The sequence below is a fragment of the Chiloscyllium plagiosum genome, unplaced genomic scaffold, assembly GCF_037043375.1.
Source record: "Chiloscyllium plagiosum isolate Xiang-an unplaced genomic scaffold, Cpla_swu_hap1 HiC_scaffold_19, whole genome shotgun sequence".
NCBI lineage: Eukaryota > Metazoa > Chordata > Chondrichthyes > Orectolobiformes > Hemiscylliidae > Chiloscyllium > Chiloscyllium plagiosum.
Genome location: NW_028270157.1, coordinates 72,491,902 through 72,511,647, shown reverse-complemented (window position 1 = coordinate 72,511,647; position 19,746 = coordinate 72,491,902). Strand labels below are relative to the sequence as shown.

At 42.4% G+C, this 19,746-nt stretch overlaps 1 protein-coding gene across 1 annotated transcript in view; it reads right to left on the bottom strand.

Annotated features, from left to right (window-relative positions):
• LOC122559454 (aldo-keto reductase family 1 member B1-like) overlaps nucleotides 1–19,746 on the bottom strand; it is a 55,971-nt gene that overhangs the window by 22,608 nt on the left and 13,617 nt on the right. The window contains exons 2-7 of the mRNA XM_087997528.1: nucleotides 15,857–16,024; nucleotides 15,162–15,278; nucleotides 3,474–3,551; nucleotides 3,110–3,232; nucleotides 2,879–2,985; nucleotides 102–183 (exon numbers count right to left, since the gene is read on the bottom strand). Of these exons, the coding sequence (XP_087853654.1) occupies nucleotides 102–183; nucleotides 2,879–2,985; nucleotides 3,110–3,232; nucleotides 3,474–3,551; nucleotides 15,162–15,278; nucleotides 15,857–16,024 (675 nt within the window). The remainder of the gene's footprint in view (nucleotides 1–101; nucleotides 184–2,878; nucleotides 2,986–3,109; nucleotides 3,233–3,473; nucleotides 3,552–15,161; nucleotides 15,279–15,856; nucleotides 16,025–19,746) is intronic.

Here is a 19,746-nt window from a genome sequence, read left to right as displayed (position 1 = left end):
ATTACATTATATAATGCTAAACATTAATGCTAAACAACAACTATTGCTATTGTACTCAAACCAGGGTCTCATTGCTGCAAACTTAACAAATATTCACATACTTGTGCTGTTGATTTACCATGCTGACATGCTATACGCTTGAGTTTAGGATCCTGGAGAAGTATAGGGTCATCTTTTTTTATCCTAAAACAATGAAAGTAAACCAGATTACTCAAGTTTGCAAGTTTCCAGGAAGTAAAACCTGAAGAATGTGATTCACAATTGGAAATCCATGATACAAATTAGTTGCTGACTGGCAATGAGTAACTAGGAGAAAGTGAGGACTGCAGACGCTGGAGATCAAGGAAGAAAAGTGTGGTGCTCGAAAAGCACAGCTGGTCAGGCAGCATCCGAAGAGCAGGAGAGTTGATGTTTCGAGCATGATAAAGAGCTCATGCTTGAGATGTCGACTCTTGCTCCTTAGATGCTGCCTGACTGAGTGTGCTTTTCTAGCACCACACTTTTCAAAACTGGCAATGAGTAATTGGCAACTTTAATACTGTTCCAAAAATACCATTTAGAGTCATACATCTTACTTCAAAGTACAAAGGGATCTGGGAGTGCTAGTCGAGGATTCTCTAAAGGTAAAAGAAAGCGAATGCAATGTTGTCATTTATCTTAAGAGGGTTGGAATATAAAAGCACCATTGTGCTACTGAAACTTTATAAAGCTCTGGTTAGGCCCCATTTGGAGTACTGTGTCCAGTTTTGGTCCCCACACCTCAGGAAGGACATACTGGCACTGGAGCGTGTCCAGCGGAGATTCACACGGATGATCCTTGGAATGGTAGGTCTAACATACGAAGAACAGCTGAGGATCCTGGGATTAAATTCATTGGAGTTTAGAAAATTAAGGGGAGAGCTAATAAAAACTTACAAGATAATACACGGCTTGAGAAGGGTGGACGCTAGGAAATTGTTTCCGTTAGGCGAGGAGACTAGGAGCCGAGGACATAGCCTTAGAATTCTGTTCTGTAAATTCAGAACGGAAATGCGGAGACATTTCTTCAGCCAGAGAGTGGTGGGCCAGCGGAATTCATTGCCGCGGAGTGCAGTGGAGGCTGGGACGCTAAATGTCTTCAAGGCAGAGATTGATAAATTCTTGATGTCACAAGGAATTAAGGGCTACGGGGAGAATGCGGGTAAGTGGAGTTGAAATGCCCATCAGCCATGATTGAATGGCGGAGTGGACTCGATGGGCCGAATGGCCTTACTTCCACTCCTATGTCTTATGGTCTTAATAAGGAAACATTTCTTTCTACAAATGAGAACAACTGATTCTGGGGGAACTAATGACATTATTCCTTCCAGGGTGTCTTACCAAAACTTGCAGGGCTCTGTGAAAAGAATGAGACAGGGTCACAAGGTTAATTGATCTTCCAGTGAGTTACACAGATACAACAGGTCAAAAGGCCCCCTCCTCCGCTGTAACAATTGTCTGATTTGCACCTACAGCAGAATGCGATTGGCACAGTGATCATGGATTTCAGTGCAGCATGATCAGAGTTCAAACATTTAGTGTGAATGAAAATTTGCTGCAGGGGGATGGAGATGTTTCATTTTAACCTACAGTATAAATTGCCTCAAACTAATGTGATACACTATGATATTGGAGGCAGCATCTCATGGTCTGGGATCTGCAGGCACGGACTGAAACTTAAATACTTATGGTCACTTAAACTCAATAACAACACTTCTTTTTTACTCTTTCAGATTTGTATCTAGGTACTTGCACCTAAGATGGTGCCATTAAATGCCGCCATTGTATAAACATTTCACTGTACTCCTGTGCTTCCGTACTGGACCACATGTGACAATAATAAATATTCTTTAATATTGTGAAGACCTCTCACTTTGAAGTGGTCCAGAAAAAAACGTTTGATTTTTTAAAAAAACTTGTAGGGAATGAGCCATTGTTTGAAACAAAAAAAAGTTACCCACTATGCACCAATTATGAGAAGCCTTCAAAGAAGAATAGTTCAGGTAGGGACCAGACAAATTCCCCAGAGACATAAAGCAAAGGACATCCAAAGCAGAGAGTAGAAATAAAAGTATTTGTTTTAAAAAAAAGAGTAAGAGGCATAGCAGTAATTTTCTACACTGATAAACATTTCAGGAAAATGGGTTAAATCCCACCATGACAGATGATGTAATTTGAACTCAATACAAATCCGGAGTAAAATGATAGCCTAATGATAACTGTGTAGCCATTGTTGATTATTGTGAAATCCACCTTGTTCACTCATATCCTTTACAGAAATATAAAGGACCATCATTTTCTGGTCTGGCCTACATGTGACTCCAGCAATGCAGTTGACTCTTAACTAGCCTCTGGTCAAGTAGGGATTAGCAATAAATATTAGCTTGGCTAGGAATGCCAACATCCTATGAACAAATAAACACTAATAATAAAAGGAAATTCAAGGATAGGAGGGGCCAATTTCAGGCCAAAAAACATATGTATCCTTGGAGGTGGAGTTCATGATTTATGTACCAAAACAATACTTTTCAAACTTGGTCACCGCTGAGGAGAGTTGCCAAATATTGTGTTTGTTCCAACAAGGCAAAACCATATTTAAGGGCCTGGATGGTATACACCAAGCCAAAGAATTTGGAAATGACAAATACACCCGATCTGCTACTCCACTCCAAAAGAAGCCATAACTATTAAGTACAACATAGGTCCGCTCTCCTCAATCACTAGGCTACCCTCCTTGACACAAAATCCTAAAACTACAAAAAAGTACAGACAGATGCAAAATATTTTAATATAAACAAATGTGGAGCAGATTTTTTTGAACTATATTATGTGATGATTAATGAGTTTATATCTTAGATACCATGGTCTAGCTGGAGATCCCAGTGGGCTATAGGCAGTCACAACAATGTCGTTTGAATGGCAATAGGCGATCAGATCTTCTTGAGTCAGGTAAGGGTGGCATTCAATCTATTAAAGCAACCAGAATAAGGTCATGGATTAGTTTTACAGAATGAAGCATTGCAGACCCATGAATGCAATTGGAAAATGGGTAGTGAAAATCTGTAATCCAATAATTTAAAAAAAAAACTACCTGGTTAACTGCAGGTTTGTATTTCAAAGTTGGTTTCTTCAAGATCCGGTCAATCTGATCTTGATTAAAGTTGGATACTCCTATAGCTTTAACCAATTTTTCATCAACTAAATCTTCCATTGCCTGTGAATGAGTATCATCTTGCTCTTAATTCCTACTTTAATTGATGAAAATGATAATACGAGATTAAGACAAAGAATCGTCAGTACACAGTTACACTTAGTGAAGCTTAAGTCGATGGATCAGCCGATCAAAAGTGGGGGTGGGGGGTAAAAATATTTACCATTAGTTATTCTTCTAATTAACAATGAATTCAGAAAATAAGCACCAGTAACAAAACCATATGACCAAATCAAATACTTACCTCCCAAGTGTCAAGAAAATCGGTGTCACTTGGTATTATCAAATCATTCTCATCCAAAGGAAAATTCTCATCACCAGCCTAGAATTAAAAAAAGAATTTTGAAAATTTTGTTTAAATATATGTTCCTGAAACCTATAAAAGAGAATAGAGGCACAAAGAAGGATTAAAACCAAAGAAAAATTGCTGTGAAATAATGGCAAATGTTGGTGATTGGAAGAAAGGACATACTTATTGGTAAGCTTTCATCTACTTTACACCTAAGAAACACCAGTCCAAATGTTTTATGTCTTGCAACATGTTTCAAATCAGCAAGATGGGTCTCAGTAACTTTAGATATATAGCACACTGTGGCTTGTTGAGGCACAGGTTTATCATGCCTCATCTGATCTTCCCCCATGGTAAGACACATTTATGGTACTTCACTGCTATCCATAACATACATTGGTTCAGTTTTCCTTCTGTCACAATTAATATCCCATCATCATCCTACTCTAGGTGGAGTTAAAGACATACATTACCCTCAACCTCATGGCCACCTCTGAGTGCAGCTGTATCACATTGCCTCAGTATGCAACCGCCAAGTACCACCACATGCTGAGATTCTACCTCTCTCTGGTGATGCAAAGGATCAGTCAGGTCATGCTGTCACACTTACAATATTCTACGTAATTGGATTGTGCTGGATCATCCATCTCTTTTGGAGAAGTTTTACAAAAGAACACTTCTGACCATGAATTGATTGGGCAGTATTCAGCACATAAAACCGTGAAGACTCAATAGGGAGAAAGAAGAAGGTAGATGCTGTTGGCTTGTTCCCTGAGCAGAATGGATCATCACTAGAACAGACCAACTGGCATTAAACATAGCTTGACCGACAATGAAAACACTATTTCTGATTAAATCCTTCCTACATGCCTAAAGTCTCACCCTTTTCACATAGTGCCCCCAAGATCACTGTGGAAGGGAGAAACAGTTGTCCTCTTCTTGTGGATTGTGCCTTGGTAAAATGGTCTGGAGAGAGATGTAGTGGTTTTTGTCAAGGTTTATCCCAAGCATACAAACAAGATATAGAACAGGAGTAGGCCATACAGGCCTCAAGCCTGTTCTACCAGTCAATGAGATCATGGTTAATCAAGTTATAACCTCAGATGTGCATTTCCAACTCCCTTGATAACCTTTGACCTTCATGCTTAAGAAGAACCATTCCAACTCTGCCTTAAAAAGATTTAAGGATTCCGCTTCTATCACCTTTTAGGAAAGGCGAGATTGCTTTTGATTATTATTCTCAGACAAAAATAAATATCCTCACCTGATTGGTGACATCTGAGTTTTAAATCATTGATCCCTAGTTGTAGATTCTCCCAGAAGAGGAAACATCCTCACCACATCAACCCGGTCAAGGATTTTTTCTTATTCTTCTGCACTCCAGTGGATACAAGTTTGTCCAACCTTTTCTCCTAAGGTAACTTCCTCATTCCAGGTGTCTGTTTGGTAAACCTTCTCTGAACTGTTTCAGCACATTTACATTCATATTTAAATAAGAAGACCAATAGCACATACAGTACTCCAAATGAGATCTCACTAGCACCCTTTCTAATTGAAGCATAACCTCCCTACTTTTGTACTCAATTCCTCTCACAATAAATTAATGCATTTTATTAGCTTTCGTAATTACTTGTTGTACCTGTATACTAAAGTGTTGTGATTCATACATTAGGGCTCCCATTTCAAAAGCTTTGCAATCTTTCATCATTTATGTATCTTTTCAAAAAAAAATTCTTCCTTCAAAAATCGATAATTACACATTTTCTCACATCATACTCCAATTACCTGATCTTTGCCCACTCAATTAACCGACCGTTTTACAGCCACTTATAGTTTCTTCACAACTTACTTATCTGTCCATTGCTATACAGGTAGGTCTGTGTTAATGTGCATTTCAGTAGCATGATTTGGCTAGAGCTTTGCTAAGAATTAGAAAATAGTATTTTCGAGAATGCTTCCCTCTGTTGCCAATAGCCTGATTCCAGAAGGGATTGGTTCACGTGCTTTGTTCTGCGCATGCGTTGATGTCCACGCCATTCTGTACATGTGCCGGTGTCCGTGTTGTTCTGCGCATGCACATTGCCAGTACCGGTATTTGTACTGTTTTGCATATGCACTGTTCTGCGTATGAAGGTCAAAGGTTATCAAGGGAGTTGGGAATGCAAATGTGAGGTTATAACTGGATCAGCCATGATCTTATTGACTGGTGGAACAGGCTTGAGGCCTGAATGGCTTACTCCTGTTCCATATCTTGTTTGTATGCTAGGGATAAACCTTGACAAAAACCACTACATCTCTCCAGCCCATTTCACCAAGGCACAATCCACAATAAGAGGACAACAGTTTCTCCCTTCCACAGAGACCTTGGGGGCACTATGTGAAAAGGGTGAGACTTTAGGCATGTAGGAAGGATTTGACTGAAGTGCTGTTTACATCACCAGTCAAACTATGTTTTAGTTTTAGTTGATCTGTTCTAGTGATGATCCGTTCTGCCAAAATGACTCTGATAGTCTGCTCAGGGAAGCAGCCAAGAGCATCTACTTTCTTCTTTCTCCCCACTGAGTCTTCAGGATGTTATGTGCTGAACACTGCCTGATCAACTCATGGTCAGAGGTGTTCTTTTGCAAAACTTCTCCACAAGAGATGGATGATACAGCATGACCCATCTATGCCTACTCTCTGCTTCTTGCTAGCAAAGCAGTCAATCTGTTAGCAAAAGGAGGAACAGGGTAGTGAGCTGGATAGGGTCAGGCTTCTTAAGTATTGTTGGAATTGCACACATTAGAAATGTAGGGACTATTGAGGTCAGACAGCACCCGAGTAGCAGGCGAATTGATGTTTCGGGCACAAGCCCTTCACCAGGTAGGGCTTATGCCTGAAACGTCGATTCTCCAGCTGCCTGGCCCGCTGTGCTTTTACAGCACTATACTTTTGACTCTGATCTCCAGCATCACCGTATTTATATAGTGACTTTAAAATGTGCTGCTGGAAAAGCACAGCAGGTCAGGCAGCATCAAAGGAGAAGGAGAATCGACGTTTCGGGCATTAACCCTTCTTCAGGAATCCTTCTCCTTTGATGCTGCTTGACCTGCTGCGCTTTTCCAGCAACACATTTTTAAGCTCTGATCCCCAGCATCTGCAGTCCTCACTTTCTCCGTATAGTGAGTCCAGTTCAATTTCCGGTTAAAAGTAACCCCCAGAATAGTGATAGTGGGGATTCAGTAATAGTAATGCCGTTGAATGCCAAAGGGATGATGATTAGATTTTGTTTTGTTGGAGGTGGTCATTGCCAGCCATGTGTGTGGTACGGATGTTACTTGCCACTTCTCGATCCAAACCTGGATATCTTCTAGGTCTTGTTGCATTTGAATATGGACTGCTTCAGCATCTGAGGAATCGTGAATTGTGCTGAACATTGCACAATCATTGCCGAACATTTCCACTTATGACTTTATGATGGAGAGAAGGTCATTGATGAAGTAGCTGAAGATGGTTGGGCCTGGGAACTGATATCCTGGAGCTAAGGTAAGTGACCTCTAATGACCACAACTATATTCCTTTGTGCTATCTTGGGCAAACCCAGAAAAGTTAACTATTATCTACAGAGTATCTCTAAACTAAGATTGATGATCGTCTGTCCACTACACAATAAGTACTGAAAATTGCATACCCCTCATACGGTGCGTAATAACAAAAGAAACATGTCTGTATGACGTGGATTGTTTTAAGGAGGAATAGCAATCATGAGGAGAGATTGGACACAGTTACTAAACAGTCCTAAACAGACTGTTTAGTCCTAAACAGACCACGTCATGGTATAGGCTGACGTTATAGAGGCTTATAAAATCTTGAGGGCATAGACAGGCTAAACAGCAAAGGTCTTTTCCCTAGGGTGGGGGAATTTGAAACTATGTGGCATATTTTTTAAGGTGAGAGGAGAAAGATTTAAAAAGGGACCTGAAGAACAAGTTTTTCCACAGAGAGAGAGCTTTGTATGTAGAATGAACTAGCATTTATTGTCCAAGCATAACATGGGTGTGGAGTCTGGAGTCATATGCAGGCCAGATTAGGTAACAATGGCAGTCTCCTTCCTTAAAAGGACATCAGTGAACCAGGTGGGTTTTTTTCCCCAACGAATCGATAATGGATTCATAATCATCATGAGAGTCTTGATTCCAAATTTTGTTATTGAATTCAAATTCTACCATCTGTCATGGTAAGATTTGAATCTTGGTCCCCAGCACATTATGTGAGTCTCGAGATTAACAGTCCAATGATAATAGCAGAAGGCGTTTAGTATGCTTTCTTTTATTGGTCACAGCATAGAGTACAGGAGTTGGGAGGTCATGTTGCAGCTGTACAGGACATCGGTTCGGCCACTTTTGGAATGTTATGCGCAATTCTGGTCTCCCTCCTACAGGATGGATGTTGTGAAACTTGAAATGGTTCAGAATAGATTTACAAGGATGTTGCCAGGGTTGGAAGGGTTGAACTATAAGGAGAGGCTGAATAGACTGGGGCTATTTTCCCTGGAGTGTTGGAGGCTGAGGTTTATAAAGGGGTTTATAGAGATTTATAAAATCATGAGGGGCATGGATATAGTAAATACAGTCTTTTCCCTGGGGTAGCTGTGTCCAGAACTAGAGAGCATAGGTTTAGGGTGAAAAGGGAGAAATTTGAAAAGGGATCTAAGGAGCAACTTTTTCACACAAAGGGTGGTGAGTGTATGGAATGAGCTGCCGGAGGAAATAGTGGAGGCTGGTACAATTACAACATTTAAAAGGCATCTGGATGGGTATATGAATAGGAAGGGCTGAGAGGGATATGGGCCAAGTTCTGGCAAAAGGGAGTAGATTAATTTAGGTTATCTGGTCGACATGGAAGAGTTGGTCCAAAGGGTCTGTTTCCGTGCTTTTCATTTGTACGACTCTATGACCACTGGGCCATTACCTCCCTATCTGGTTTGTAATGTACTTTTATGAATAGAGCATACTCCTGGCAAAGATCTTCCTGCTCTCACAACCACTCCTGCATAGGTCCTTCTCCTTCTTCTATCACCAAATTAGATTGGTTCTGAATTAAACAATTACCAGACGTCAAGTTACAGTGTTGTCTGCAAAAACAGCATTGTGCTTTCAGTTGGACTTCAAAGGATCCTGAGAGATAACTAAAGCTCTCAAGAATGGCGATATATTTTCAAGCCAAGTAACACAAATTGAACAAAACTATCTAAATAAATTTGGCCTGAACAAATGACACCCAGAAAATAATTCAATAAGCCCAAAATGGAACAACTGCAATAAAGCCAGAATGTGTCATTTATCTAAATACTGTTAGTTGTATTAAATTAGACCTTCATAGGGAAGTCTAACCACAAATCAGTAGCCTAGCATCTAAATGTCAGGAATTCAAATCTCATACAACCTTTCTGGCCATTGTGTACATGTTCTGCTCCTATTGATGGTGTTTCCTTATTCACACTTACAAAACCATCATCATCTCTTAAATCTCCCCTTGGCATTCTTGGCAATCATCAATAACAACACAGTTTCTTCAACCTCCGCAGAAACTGAAATCTTTTGTTGATAGTAATTTGCCTGCACCCTCTCCAAGACCTGAACATGCTTCATCCAAATTGACCATAATACAACAGCACCTGCTTTTGATCAAAGAACATTTAACTGGTTACGGGATAAGGGGTCATTCTCTCTATTTTCTCTCTATTCAGGTGCTTATCCAATTGCCTTTTGAAACCCACAATTGAATCCATTTCCACTACAGTACTTGACAGTGAATTCCAGATCCTATACACACACTGTTTAACAGTATAATTTCTTTGCTATTGTGTTTTGCCTCTCCTGAAAGAAAGCAACTAGTCCATGCCAAACATAATCTTGCCTGCTCCTTGTCCATACCACTCAAAACCTTTCCTATTCATGTATATATTAAACAAAGAAAACAAAGAAAAAACTTACAACCCAGGAACAGGCCCTTCGGCCCTCCAAGCCTGAGCCGATCCAAATCTACTGTCTAAGCCCAATTCCTAAGCATCTGTATCCCTCTGCTCCCCACCTACTTATGCATCTGTCCAGTCACATCTTAAATGAATCTACCATGCCTGCCTCTACTACCTCTGCTGGCAACGCATTTCAGGCACCTTCCACCCTCTGTGTAAAGTACTTGCCGCGTGTGTCCCCCTTAAACTTTTCACCTCTCACTTCAGCTTGGGAAAAAAGCTTATCTCTATCTACCCTCTCTATACCCTTCATGATTTTGTAGACCTCCCCCTGTCAATCTCCTTTTTTCTAATGAAAACAAACCTGACCTACTCAACCTCTTCATAGCTGGCACCTTCCATACCAGACAACATCCTCGTAAACCTTCTCTGCACCCTCGCCAAAGCATTAAAATATCTTTTTAACATCGTAATTGTACTCGTTTTCTTAGGAAGTTCATTCCAGACATGAACCACTCTCGATGTAAACATTATGCACCCATTGTCTTTTTTAAATCTGACTCCTCTCACCTTGGAAATGTGCCACCTAGTCTTCTATACCTATCCTAGGGAAAAGACAACTACTATTAATTTTATCTATATACCTCTCATTCTTTTATAAATTTCTACCAGATTGCCACTCCACCTCCTGCTCTCCACATTGAAAAACAATTCTGATTTTTAATTATGGATTTTTTGAATGCTAATGAAACAAGATGAATAAAGATCTTATATTAGTAAAATACAATGACAGTAATACCTGTTAAAAAAAAAACTTTAACTAAGCCTGCAATCCAAAGATCCATAATGCCTCCTCATTCAGCCAGGTATTTCTTGAATCATGGTGTAGGTTAAAGCGACAGTGAAAGAATGGTGATACAATTCCATGTCAGGATGGAGAGTGGCTTGGAGGGGAACTTGCAGATTGTGTTTCCTATGTATCTGCTGCTCTTGTTTTTCTAATGGTAATGGTCATTGATTGTCAAGATGCTTTCAACAACAGTATTGGTTAGATTTTGCTGTGCGTTTTGTACATTGAATACATTGCAGCTACTGAGCATAGGCGATGAAGGGGATGGATATTGCAGGTGATAGATAAATACCAATGAAGTAAGCTGTTTTGTCATTGATAGGGTTGAGGGTTACAGTATTGCTGGAGCTGCACTTATCCAAGCAAATGAGCAGAACTCAATCACACGTCTGATTTGTGCCTTGTCCTTGGTGGAGTTTGTTCTGTGAAGTCAGGAGATGGGTTACTCACCATACGATTCTAATCCAGTGTTTTATGTTGGGTCAGATCAATTTCTGATCAGTGTTAATCTCAGAGATGTTGACAATGGGATGTTCAGAGATGGTGATGCAATCAGAGGGCAATGGTTGGATTCTCTAGGAGACGGTCATTGAATGGCACTTATCTTGCACAAATGCTGCTTGCCACTCATCAATCCAAGCCTAGAAGTTGTCCTGCTCTTCTTGCAATTGAAGATGAAATGCTCCAGTAGCTGAGGAATCACCAAAATGCTAAACATTGTGTAATCGTTAAGGAATATCCCTCACATTGATCTCACAATGGAGGAAATGTCATTGATTCAGCAGCTGAAAGATGGTTGGGCCAAGGACACTACACTGAGGATCTCCTGGAACATGTCCTGTGGCTGAGATGTTTGATTTCCAATCACCAAACTATCTTTCTTTGTGTTGGGTATGACTCTAACAAGACAAGAGTTGATGGGAATTGAGGAATAACTCCCACAGTCCAAAGATGTGCAGGTCAGGTGAAATGGCCATGCTAAATTGCCCGTAGTGTTAGGTAAGGGGTAAATGTAGGGGTATGGGTGGGTTGTGCTTAGGCGAGGCGGTGTGGACTTGTTGGGCCGAAGGGTCTGTTTCCATACTGTAAGTAATCTAATCTAATCTAATCTAAACTGCAGTTTTGCTTTGGCTTCCGAAATCTCACAAATAGCCAATTGTTGACCCCACCATTTTCCTTCTGAAATTCAGCTCTTTTGTTCATGTTTGTAAGGAGCCCATGAGCATAGCAGAACCCAAACTGACAAGTGGTCAGAGTATGGTTGAGAAAGTATTGATAATGGAGAGTAGACTGATGAGGCATTTTATGGACAGGAGAGATCTAGGTAATTTTCTACAGGAGATTTTGTGTTCAAAAATTGTGGATGCTGGAAATCAAATTGCTGGAAAAACTCAGCAGGTCTGGTCGTATCTGTGGAGAAAAAGCAGAGTTAATATTTCAGGTCACATGAGAGCTTATACAACAGTCACACAAATTTCTGAGGATCATATAAATTAAAAGTTTCAGGACAGTTGGTGCAAGTATTTCAAAATTTGTTCACGGGTTGTGATTAGGAACAAGCTGCCCGAGAGAGGGACAAAGCAGATCCAACAGTAACTTCTGAAAGGGAAAAATAGATTAATGCTTAAAAAAAAAGGAAACATTTGCAGAGCTATGGTAGCAAGGATTCAAAGAGCAAGGTAGTATGACATTCAATAGAATCACAGGATCATCACTGCACAAGGAGAACATTTAACCCATAGCTGCACTGCTCCTGCATGAGCACTGGCTCAGCACCATTCTTCTAACTTGTCTTTATAATCCTGAATATTGTTTCTATTTAAATAATAATCTAATGCTCTGATTACAGTGTGATGAAAGCAGGTTCAAATGAGGCAATGTATTAACTAACCATTTGCTTTATTTGGAATTCTCACATTCTGACTTGATGCTCATAAGTGTCTGGAAGAGGTTCTTTGTTGCATTTGTCTGACAGCTTGCCTTGCTGCTCATTGTTGTCACAAACCCACACAGCTTGCTCTTCCTGACCTCACCTCTTGCATGATGGGTGTGCTTTGGTTTGGGCTGGCTTCACTTCCTTCACAATGTACCACTATTTGGTAATACATAATGACATAAGATTACAAGTAGGATGGCCTTCACCTGAACCAAAGGGATATGAATAACCTGGGGGAGATATTTGCTAATGCGGTTCAGGTAGTTTTAAACGAATTCAGCAGGGGGATGGTAACCTAAATTGTAGTTCAAGTATACAGGAGATTGAAAGCAGTGAGGTCAGTATTAACGTTTCAAGGTTACAAGACGACACCGGTGAGCTAGAAGTGGGTTTGAAGTGTGTCTACTTCAATGCCAGGAGTATGCGGAATAAGGTGGGTGAACTTGCAAGATGGGTTGGTACCTGGGAGCTCGATGTTGTGGCCATTTTTGAGACATGGGTAGAGCAGGGACAGGAATGGTTATTGCAGGTTCTAGGATTTAGATGCTTCCGTAAGAACAGAGAAAACGGTTGTGGGGTGGTGGTGGTGGGGTGATGCGGCATTGTTAGTCAAGGACATTATTATGATTGCACAAAGGACATTTGAGGACTCCTCTACTGAGGTAGTATGGGCCGAGATTAGGACAGGAGAGGTCACACTGTTGGGAGTTTTCTATAAGCCTCCGAATAGTTCCAGAGATGTAGAGGATAGGATAGCAAAGATGATCCTTGATAGGAGCAAGTGTGACAGGGTAGTTATTATGGGGGACTTTAACTTTCCAAATATTGATTGGGAATACTGTAGTTCAAGTACTTTAGGTGGGCCAGTTTTTGTCAAATGTGTGCTGGAGGGTTTCCTGACACAATATGTAGACAGGCCAACATTAGATTTGGTACTGGGTAATGAACCCAGCCAGGTGTTAGATTTGGAGGTAGATGAGCACTTTGGTGATAGTGACCACATTTCGGTTATGTTTATTTTAGTGATGGAAAGGGATAAGTATATAACGTAGGGCAAGAGTTATAGAGAGGGGAAAGACAATTAGGATGTGATTTAGGATGCATAGCATGGGGAAGGAAGCGCAGGGGGTGGGCACAATTGAAACGTGGAACTTAATCAAGGAACAGCTACTGCGGGTCCTTGATAAGTATGCAGCGATCAGGCAGGGAGGAAGTTGTTGCGCGCAGGAGACGCGTGGTTTACTAAGGAAGTTGAATCTCTCGTCCAGAGGAAGAAGGCGGCTTATGTTAGGATGAGATGTGATGGTTCAGTTGAGGCATTCAGAGTTACAACTTAGCCAGGACAGACCAAAAGAGAAAGCTCAGAAGAGCCAGGAGTCTTTGGTGGATAGGATCAAGGAAAACCCTGAGGCTTTCTACAGGTAATATCATGAATAAAAGAATGACTAGAGTAAGATTAGGGCCAGGAGACAGTGAGGTCTGCAGATGCTGGAGATCAGATCAGACAGCATTCAAGGAGCAGGAAAATCGACATTTCCGGCCGGAGCCCTTCATCAGGAATTATAGCCAATCAAGGATCATAGTGGGAAATTGTGCTTGGAGTCAGAGGAGATAGGGGAAGCGCTATTTTGTCAGTATTCACAGTAGAAAAAGACAACTTGGTCAAGGAAAATACTGAGATACAGGCTACTAGACTAGATGGGATCTGCTCTCCTCCAGTCTTCTGGCACTATTCCTCCAGACAACGACGACATAAAGATCAAAACCAACGGCTTGGCACTCTCCTCCCTGGCATCCCAGAGAGTCTTATGGTAAATCCCATCCGACCCAGGGGACTTATGTGTTTTTACACTTTCAAGAATTGCTAACACCTCCTCCTGTGAAATTTAATCCCATCTAGTCTAGTGGCCTGTATCTCAGGATTTTCCTTGACCACATTGTCTTTTTCTACATAATGTTTCTTGTATTAGGACCGATTTGCCTTTGAAAATATACACCAAAGTTCAGCTCTGTATGACCAAAATAAACAGGTACCTCTAATACTGTCAAGTCACACCTTTATAATTTTTTTTGCAATTCTTGTAGTTGGCATCAATTAGCAGTTGCTCACACTGGCTCTTACAGGTGTAACTTGGAGAAGGTCTTCAACTTCATAATCAAAGTATAGATCAAGAGGAATATCTTGATCATTGTGCAACTTGGGTAACATCTTTGAGGAGAAAGTGAGGAATCTGCCCTGAAGAAGGGCTTATGCCCGAAATGTCGATTCTCCTGTTCCCTGGACGCTGCCTGACCTGCTGCGCTTTTCCAGCAACACATTTTCAACTTGGGTAACATGCTCAGGGTACCAATTGTAAATCACCCTGTTGCATCCACAGGCAAGAGACAATGAATGAAAGTTATAACTCTGAAAATAGCTGGAATTGAAGAGAATTAAAGACTTACCATTAGGTTGTAGCCTACCTTTGCCTGGTTATGACTAAGATAAATAGTTTTTAAGATATGAACTCCAAAGAGAACTCATGAAGACAGCAAGCAGAAAAACTGACTGCACAGCATACACAGTTAGCAACCACATTGTCAAGTTAACAGTGCTTGTTAAGTTTAAGTTATTTACATACAATGGAGTTGAGTTTTGCCTTAAAAAAATCTCATTGCATAATTCTGTTGGTTAAAATGAGATATTAGGCTCTCTCTTGACATGAGAAGAATGGGATAGTAATAAATACCTGGAGTCTCTCGAGGCTGAAATGAAACTGTTCTCACACCCAAGCTTTTAAAATCAATCAATTTTATGTGCAATACAGTGAATACATCTGAGACAATAAGAACTTTACTCAGGAGGTAACAAGTCTAAATTAAGTGAAAAATGTAGCAAAATATCAGAGTTGGAAACTATACCTTGAATCCCATTGGCCAGTGAATAAGGTAGAGGTCCACATATTCCAGATTCAGGTCAGATAGTGTTTTACAGCAGGCCTCTTTCACTTTATCTTTTGCATGAAAAGTGGACCAGAGCTAATAGGACAACAGAAAGTAGTATTAGCACAATGTCAAGATCAATGCATCAAAAATAAATTGCTCTTTTAACCTTCTCCCAACATTCTCTCAGACAACTCATTTCCTTCTCTAAAGTGTGGAATTCCTCTATAACAGATATTAATATTTTGGAGAAAGATAAAAGGGCCTAAAATTTAATGGGAGAAAATGAATTTTTTTTTGTCAAAACAATTTTTTTTTTATAATCCTTTTGTGTGTCACTAAAAAATTCAACATTTACTGCCCATCTCCAATTGCCTTTGGGTAGTAGGTGTGGTGTAGGTACATCCAGGTTCCAGGACTTTGACCCAGAGACAGTGGAGGGTTGGTTACATGGCTGTGTTAAGGTGGTATGTGGCTTGTAGGGGAACTTGCAGGTTGCAATGGTCCCATACATCAGCTACACTTGTTCTCCTATGCAGTGGAGGTCGGCCACAGATTTAGAAGTTGCTGTTGGAGAAGTTCTCCTTTGGTTGTATATAGTACATGCTGCTGAATTGTGGTGGAAGAAATAAATGCTTAAGTTTGTTAATGACTTTCAAAACTCTCCATTTTACCTTACTGACAATAAAGAGGTCTTCACGCTTTACTGCTCCTTCCTTAATCTTCTGGTGTATAGCTTCACCCACTTCTTTCTCATTCTGATAAACGTATGCGCAATCAATGTGACGATATCCTATGGAAATAGCGTCCTTCACTGCTTCAACCACTTGACCTTTTAGGGACTGAACAAAATATTCATCAGAATCAAAATCAAACTAAAAGCAAAGAATGTCTGGAACACAGGTGAACAATTGCATGTAATCTTTCCCATCACTTTGATGGGCGGCACGGTGGCACAGTGGTTAGCACTGTTGCCTCACAGCGCCAGAGACCCGGGTTCAATTCCCGCCTCAGGCGACTGACTGTGTGGAGTTTGCACGTTCTCCCCGTGTCTGTGTGGGTTTCCTCCGGGTGCTCCGGTTTCCTCCCACAGTCCAAAGATGTGCAGGTCAGGTGAATTGGCCATGCTAAATTGCCCGTAGTGTTAGGTTTAGGGGTAAATGTAGGGGTATGGGTGGTGTTGCGCTTCGGCGGGTCAGTGTGGACTTGTTGGGCCGAAGGGCCTGTTTCCATACTGTAATGTAATCTAATCAAACTGTCTCTTTTTCTCAAGATAATGCCTGTTCACACTCAGCATACTTCACCAATCTCTGCAAACATGCAATTTGCCCTGTATACACATGCCTAACATATTTCACCTGTGACTCCAAACCTTTACACACTCATTGTCTCCTTCTCTTGGCCCCACTTTAAACTTATCCATCTCTTCTAGCCCAAACACCATTCTCATTCAAAATTCATAACTCCATCGGAAGACATTCATAATTTCTTACACACTCCCATTTCTCCTGCCAGTAGCCTCACAATGAACACATGCCTCATCTCTGTACCATCTCAGCCATGATCATATTGAATGGTGGTGCAGGATCGAAGGGCAGAATGGCCTACTCCTGCACCTATTGTCTATTGTCTCGTATATCTATCCCAGCCTCTGATTGCAAACACTATTTTGAACACATAATTCCCAACCATTGCACATTCAACACCTCCCTGCCACAGGCAATAGTGCTGTGTTGACTGAATTAGTAATCCACAGCGCCAGGCCAACGTTCTGTGACGCCAACTCGAAGAACTACACCACTGAAGCCAGATGCCAACTCGAAGAATAACCGCCTCAAACTGTCTACTACCCTCCCCCACTCCAACCTCTCACCCTCATAACGTGCAGCCCTCCACTCCCTCTGCTCCAATCCCAACCTCACCATCAAACCAGCAGATAAAGGGGGTACAGTGGTAGTCTGGCGCACTGACCTCTACACTGCTGAAGCCAGACACCAACTCCTCCTACCTCCCCCTCAACCATTACCCCACCCCCCCATCACCAAACCATCATCTCCCAGACCATTCTGAACCTCAACACCTCAGGAGATCTCCCACCCACAGCTTCCAACCTCGTAGTCTGGAAACCCCGCACCGCCCGATTCTACCTCCTTCCCAAGATCCACAAGCCTGACCACCCTGGCCGACCCATTGTCGCAGCATGCTCCTGCCCCACCAAACTCATCTCCACCTACCTCGATACTGCCCTATCCCCCCTAGTCCAGGAACTCCCTACATACGTTCAAGTCACAAACCATGCCCTCCACCTCCTCCAAGACTTCAGTTTCCCCGGCCCCCAACACCTCGTCTTCAACACGGACATCCAATCCCTCTACACCTCCATCCGCCATGACCAGGGCCGCCAAGCCCTCCTTTTCTTCCTCTCCCGACGTCCCCAACAGTACCCTTCCACTGACACCCTTATTCATTTGGCTGAACTGGTCCTCACCCTTAACAATTTCTCCTTCGAATCCTCCCATTTCCTCCAGACCAAAGGGGTAGCCATGGGCACCGTATAGGCTGCAGCTATGCCTGTCTCTTTGTCGGCTACGCAGAACAGTCCATCTTCTGTAGTTACACTGGCACCACTCCCCACCTCTTCCTCCGCTACATTAGTGATTGCATTGGCGCCACCTCGTGCTCCCGCGAGGAGGTTGAGCAATTCATCAACTTCACCAACACATTCCACCCCGACCTCAAATTCACCTGGACCATCTCTGACACCTCCCTCCACTTCCTGGACCTCTCCATCTCCATTAGTGACAACCGACTTGACACTGACATTTTTTTACAAACCCACCAACTCCCACAGCTACCTGGAGTACACCTCTTCCCACCCTACCACCTGCAAAAATTCCATCCTGTATTCCCAATTCCTCCGCTTCCGCCGTATCTGCTCCCAGGAGGACCAGCTCCACCACAGAACACACCAGATGTCAGCAACTTCCCTTCTCACATGGTTGAAGATGATCTCCAAAGCATCTCATCCACATCCCACACCTCCGCCCTCAAACCCCACCCCTCCAACCGTAACAAGGACAGATTCCCCCGGTCCTCACTTTCCACCCCACCAACCTTCGCATAAACCGCATCATCCGCCGACATTTCCGCAACCTTCAAACGGACCCCACCACCAGAGATATATTTCCCTCCATACCCCTTTCCGCAAAGACCGCTCCCTCCGTGACCACCTGGTCAGGTCCACGCCCCCCAACAAACCACCCTCCCGTCCTGGCATCCTCCCCTGCCACCGCAGGAATTGCAAAACCTGCGCCCACACCTCCTCCCTCACCTCCAACCAAGGACACAAAGGAGCCTTCCACATCCATCAAAGCTTCACCTGCACATCCACCAATGTCATTTATTGTATCCGCTGTTCCTGATGTGTTCTCTTCTACATTAGGGAGACTGGACGCCACCTCGCAGAGCGCTTCAGGGAACATCTCCGGGACACCCGCACCAATCAACCCCACCGCCCCGTGGCCCAAAATTTCAACTCCCCCTCCCATTCTGCTGAGGACATGCAGGTCCTGGGCCTTCCTCCACCATCGCTCCCTCACCACCTGATGCCTGGAGGAAGAACCCCTCATCTTCCACCTCGGAACACTTCAACCCCATGGCATCAATGTGGATTTCACCAGTTTCCTCATATCCCTCCTTCCACATTACCCAAGTTCCAATCTTCTAACTCAGCACTGTCCTCATGATCTGTCCTACCTGCCAATCTCCCTTCCGACCCATCCACTCCACTCTCCCCTCTGACCTCACTCCTCCATCCCCACCCCCATTCATCTATTGTACTCATTGCTACCTTCTCCCCAGCTCCACCCACCCCCATTTATCTCTCCACCCTGGAGGCTTCCTGCCTCTATTCCCGATGAAGGGCTTTTGCCTGGAACATTGATTTTCCTGCTCCTCAGATGCTGCCTGAACTGCTGTGCTTTTCCAGCACCACTCCGATCTAATTTCTGGTTTTCAGCATCTGCAGACCTTACTTTTGCCTAACATTCTGTGAACCCAGGCTTCAATATCACCATGATAGATGGCAAAATTTGATATCAATTAAAACATTTGGAAATGAAAAGTTGGCCTAATAACCTCCATGTAACCACTGTCAATTGTAAAATCTCATCTGGTTCAATAACTCTTTAGGGAAGAAAATAGGCCATTCCCACTTGGTCTGGCCTACATGTGACATCAGACACACAGCAATGTGTCAGGGTCATACACCAGTGAAGAGGCCCTTTGACCTATCTACTCTAGACCCACTTTCACTCATTGGCTGATAGCCTTAAATGTTATGACATTTCAAGTGCTTATCCACATACATTTTTTAAAAGAAAAGCTGTTAGGTTTTCTGCCTCTACTACTTTCCTGGCAGTGCATTCTAGATTCTTACCACCCACTGGAGGGAAATAACTTTTCTTCAAATCCCCTCTCAACCTCCCACCCTTCCCCATAAAATTATACCCCTTCATTATTGACCCTTCAACCAAAGGAGAACAATTGCTTCCTATTTACCTTT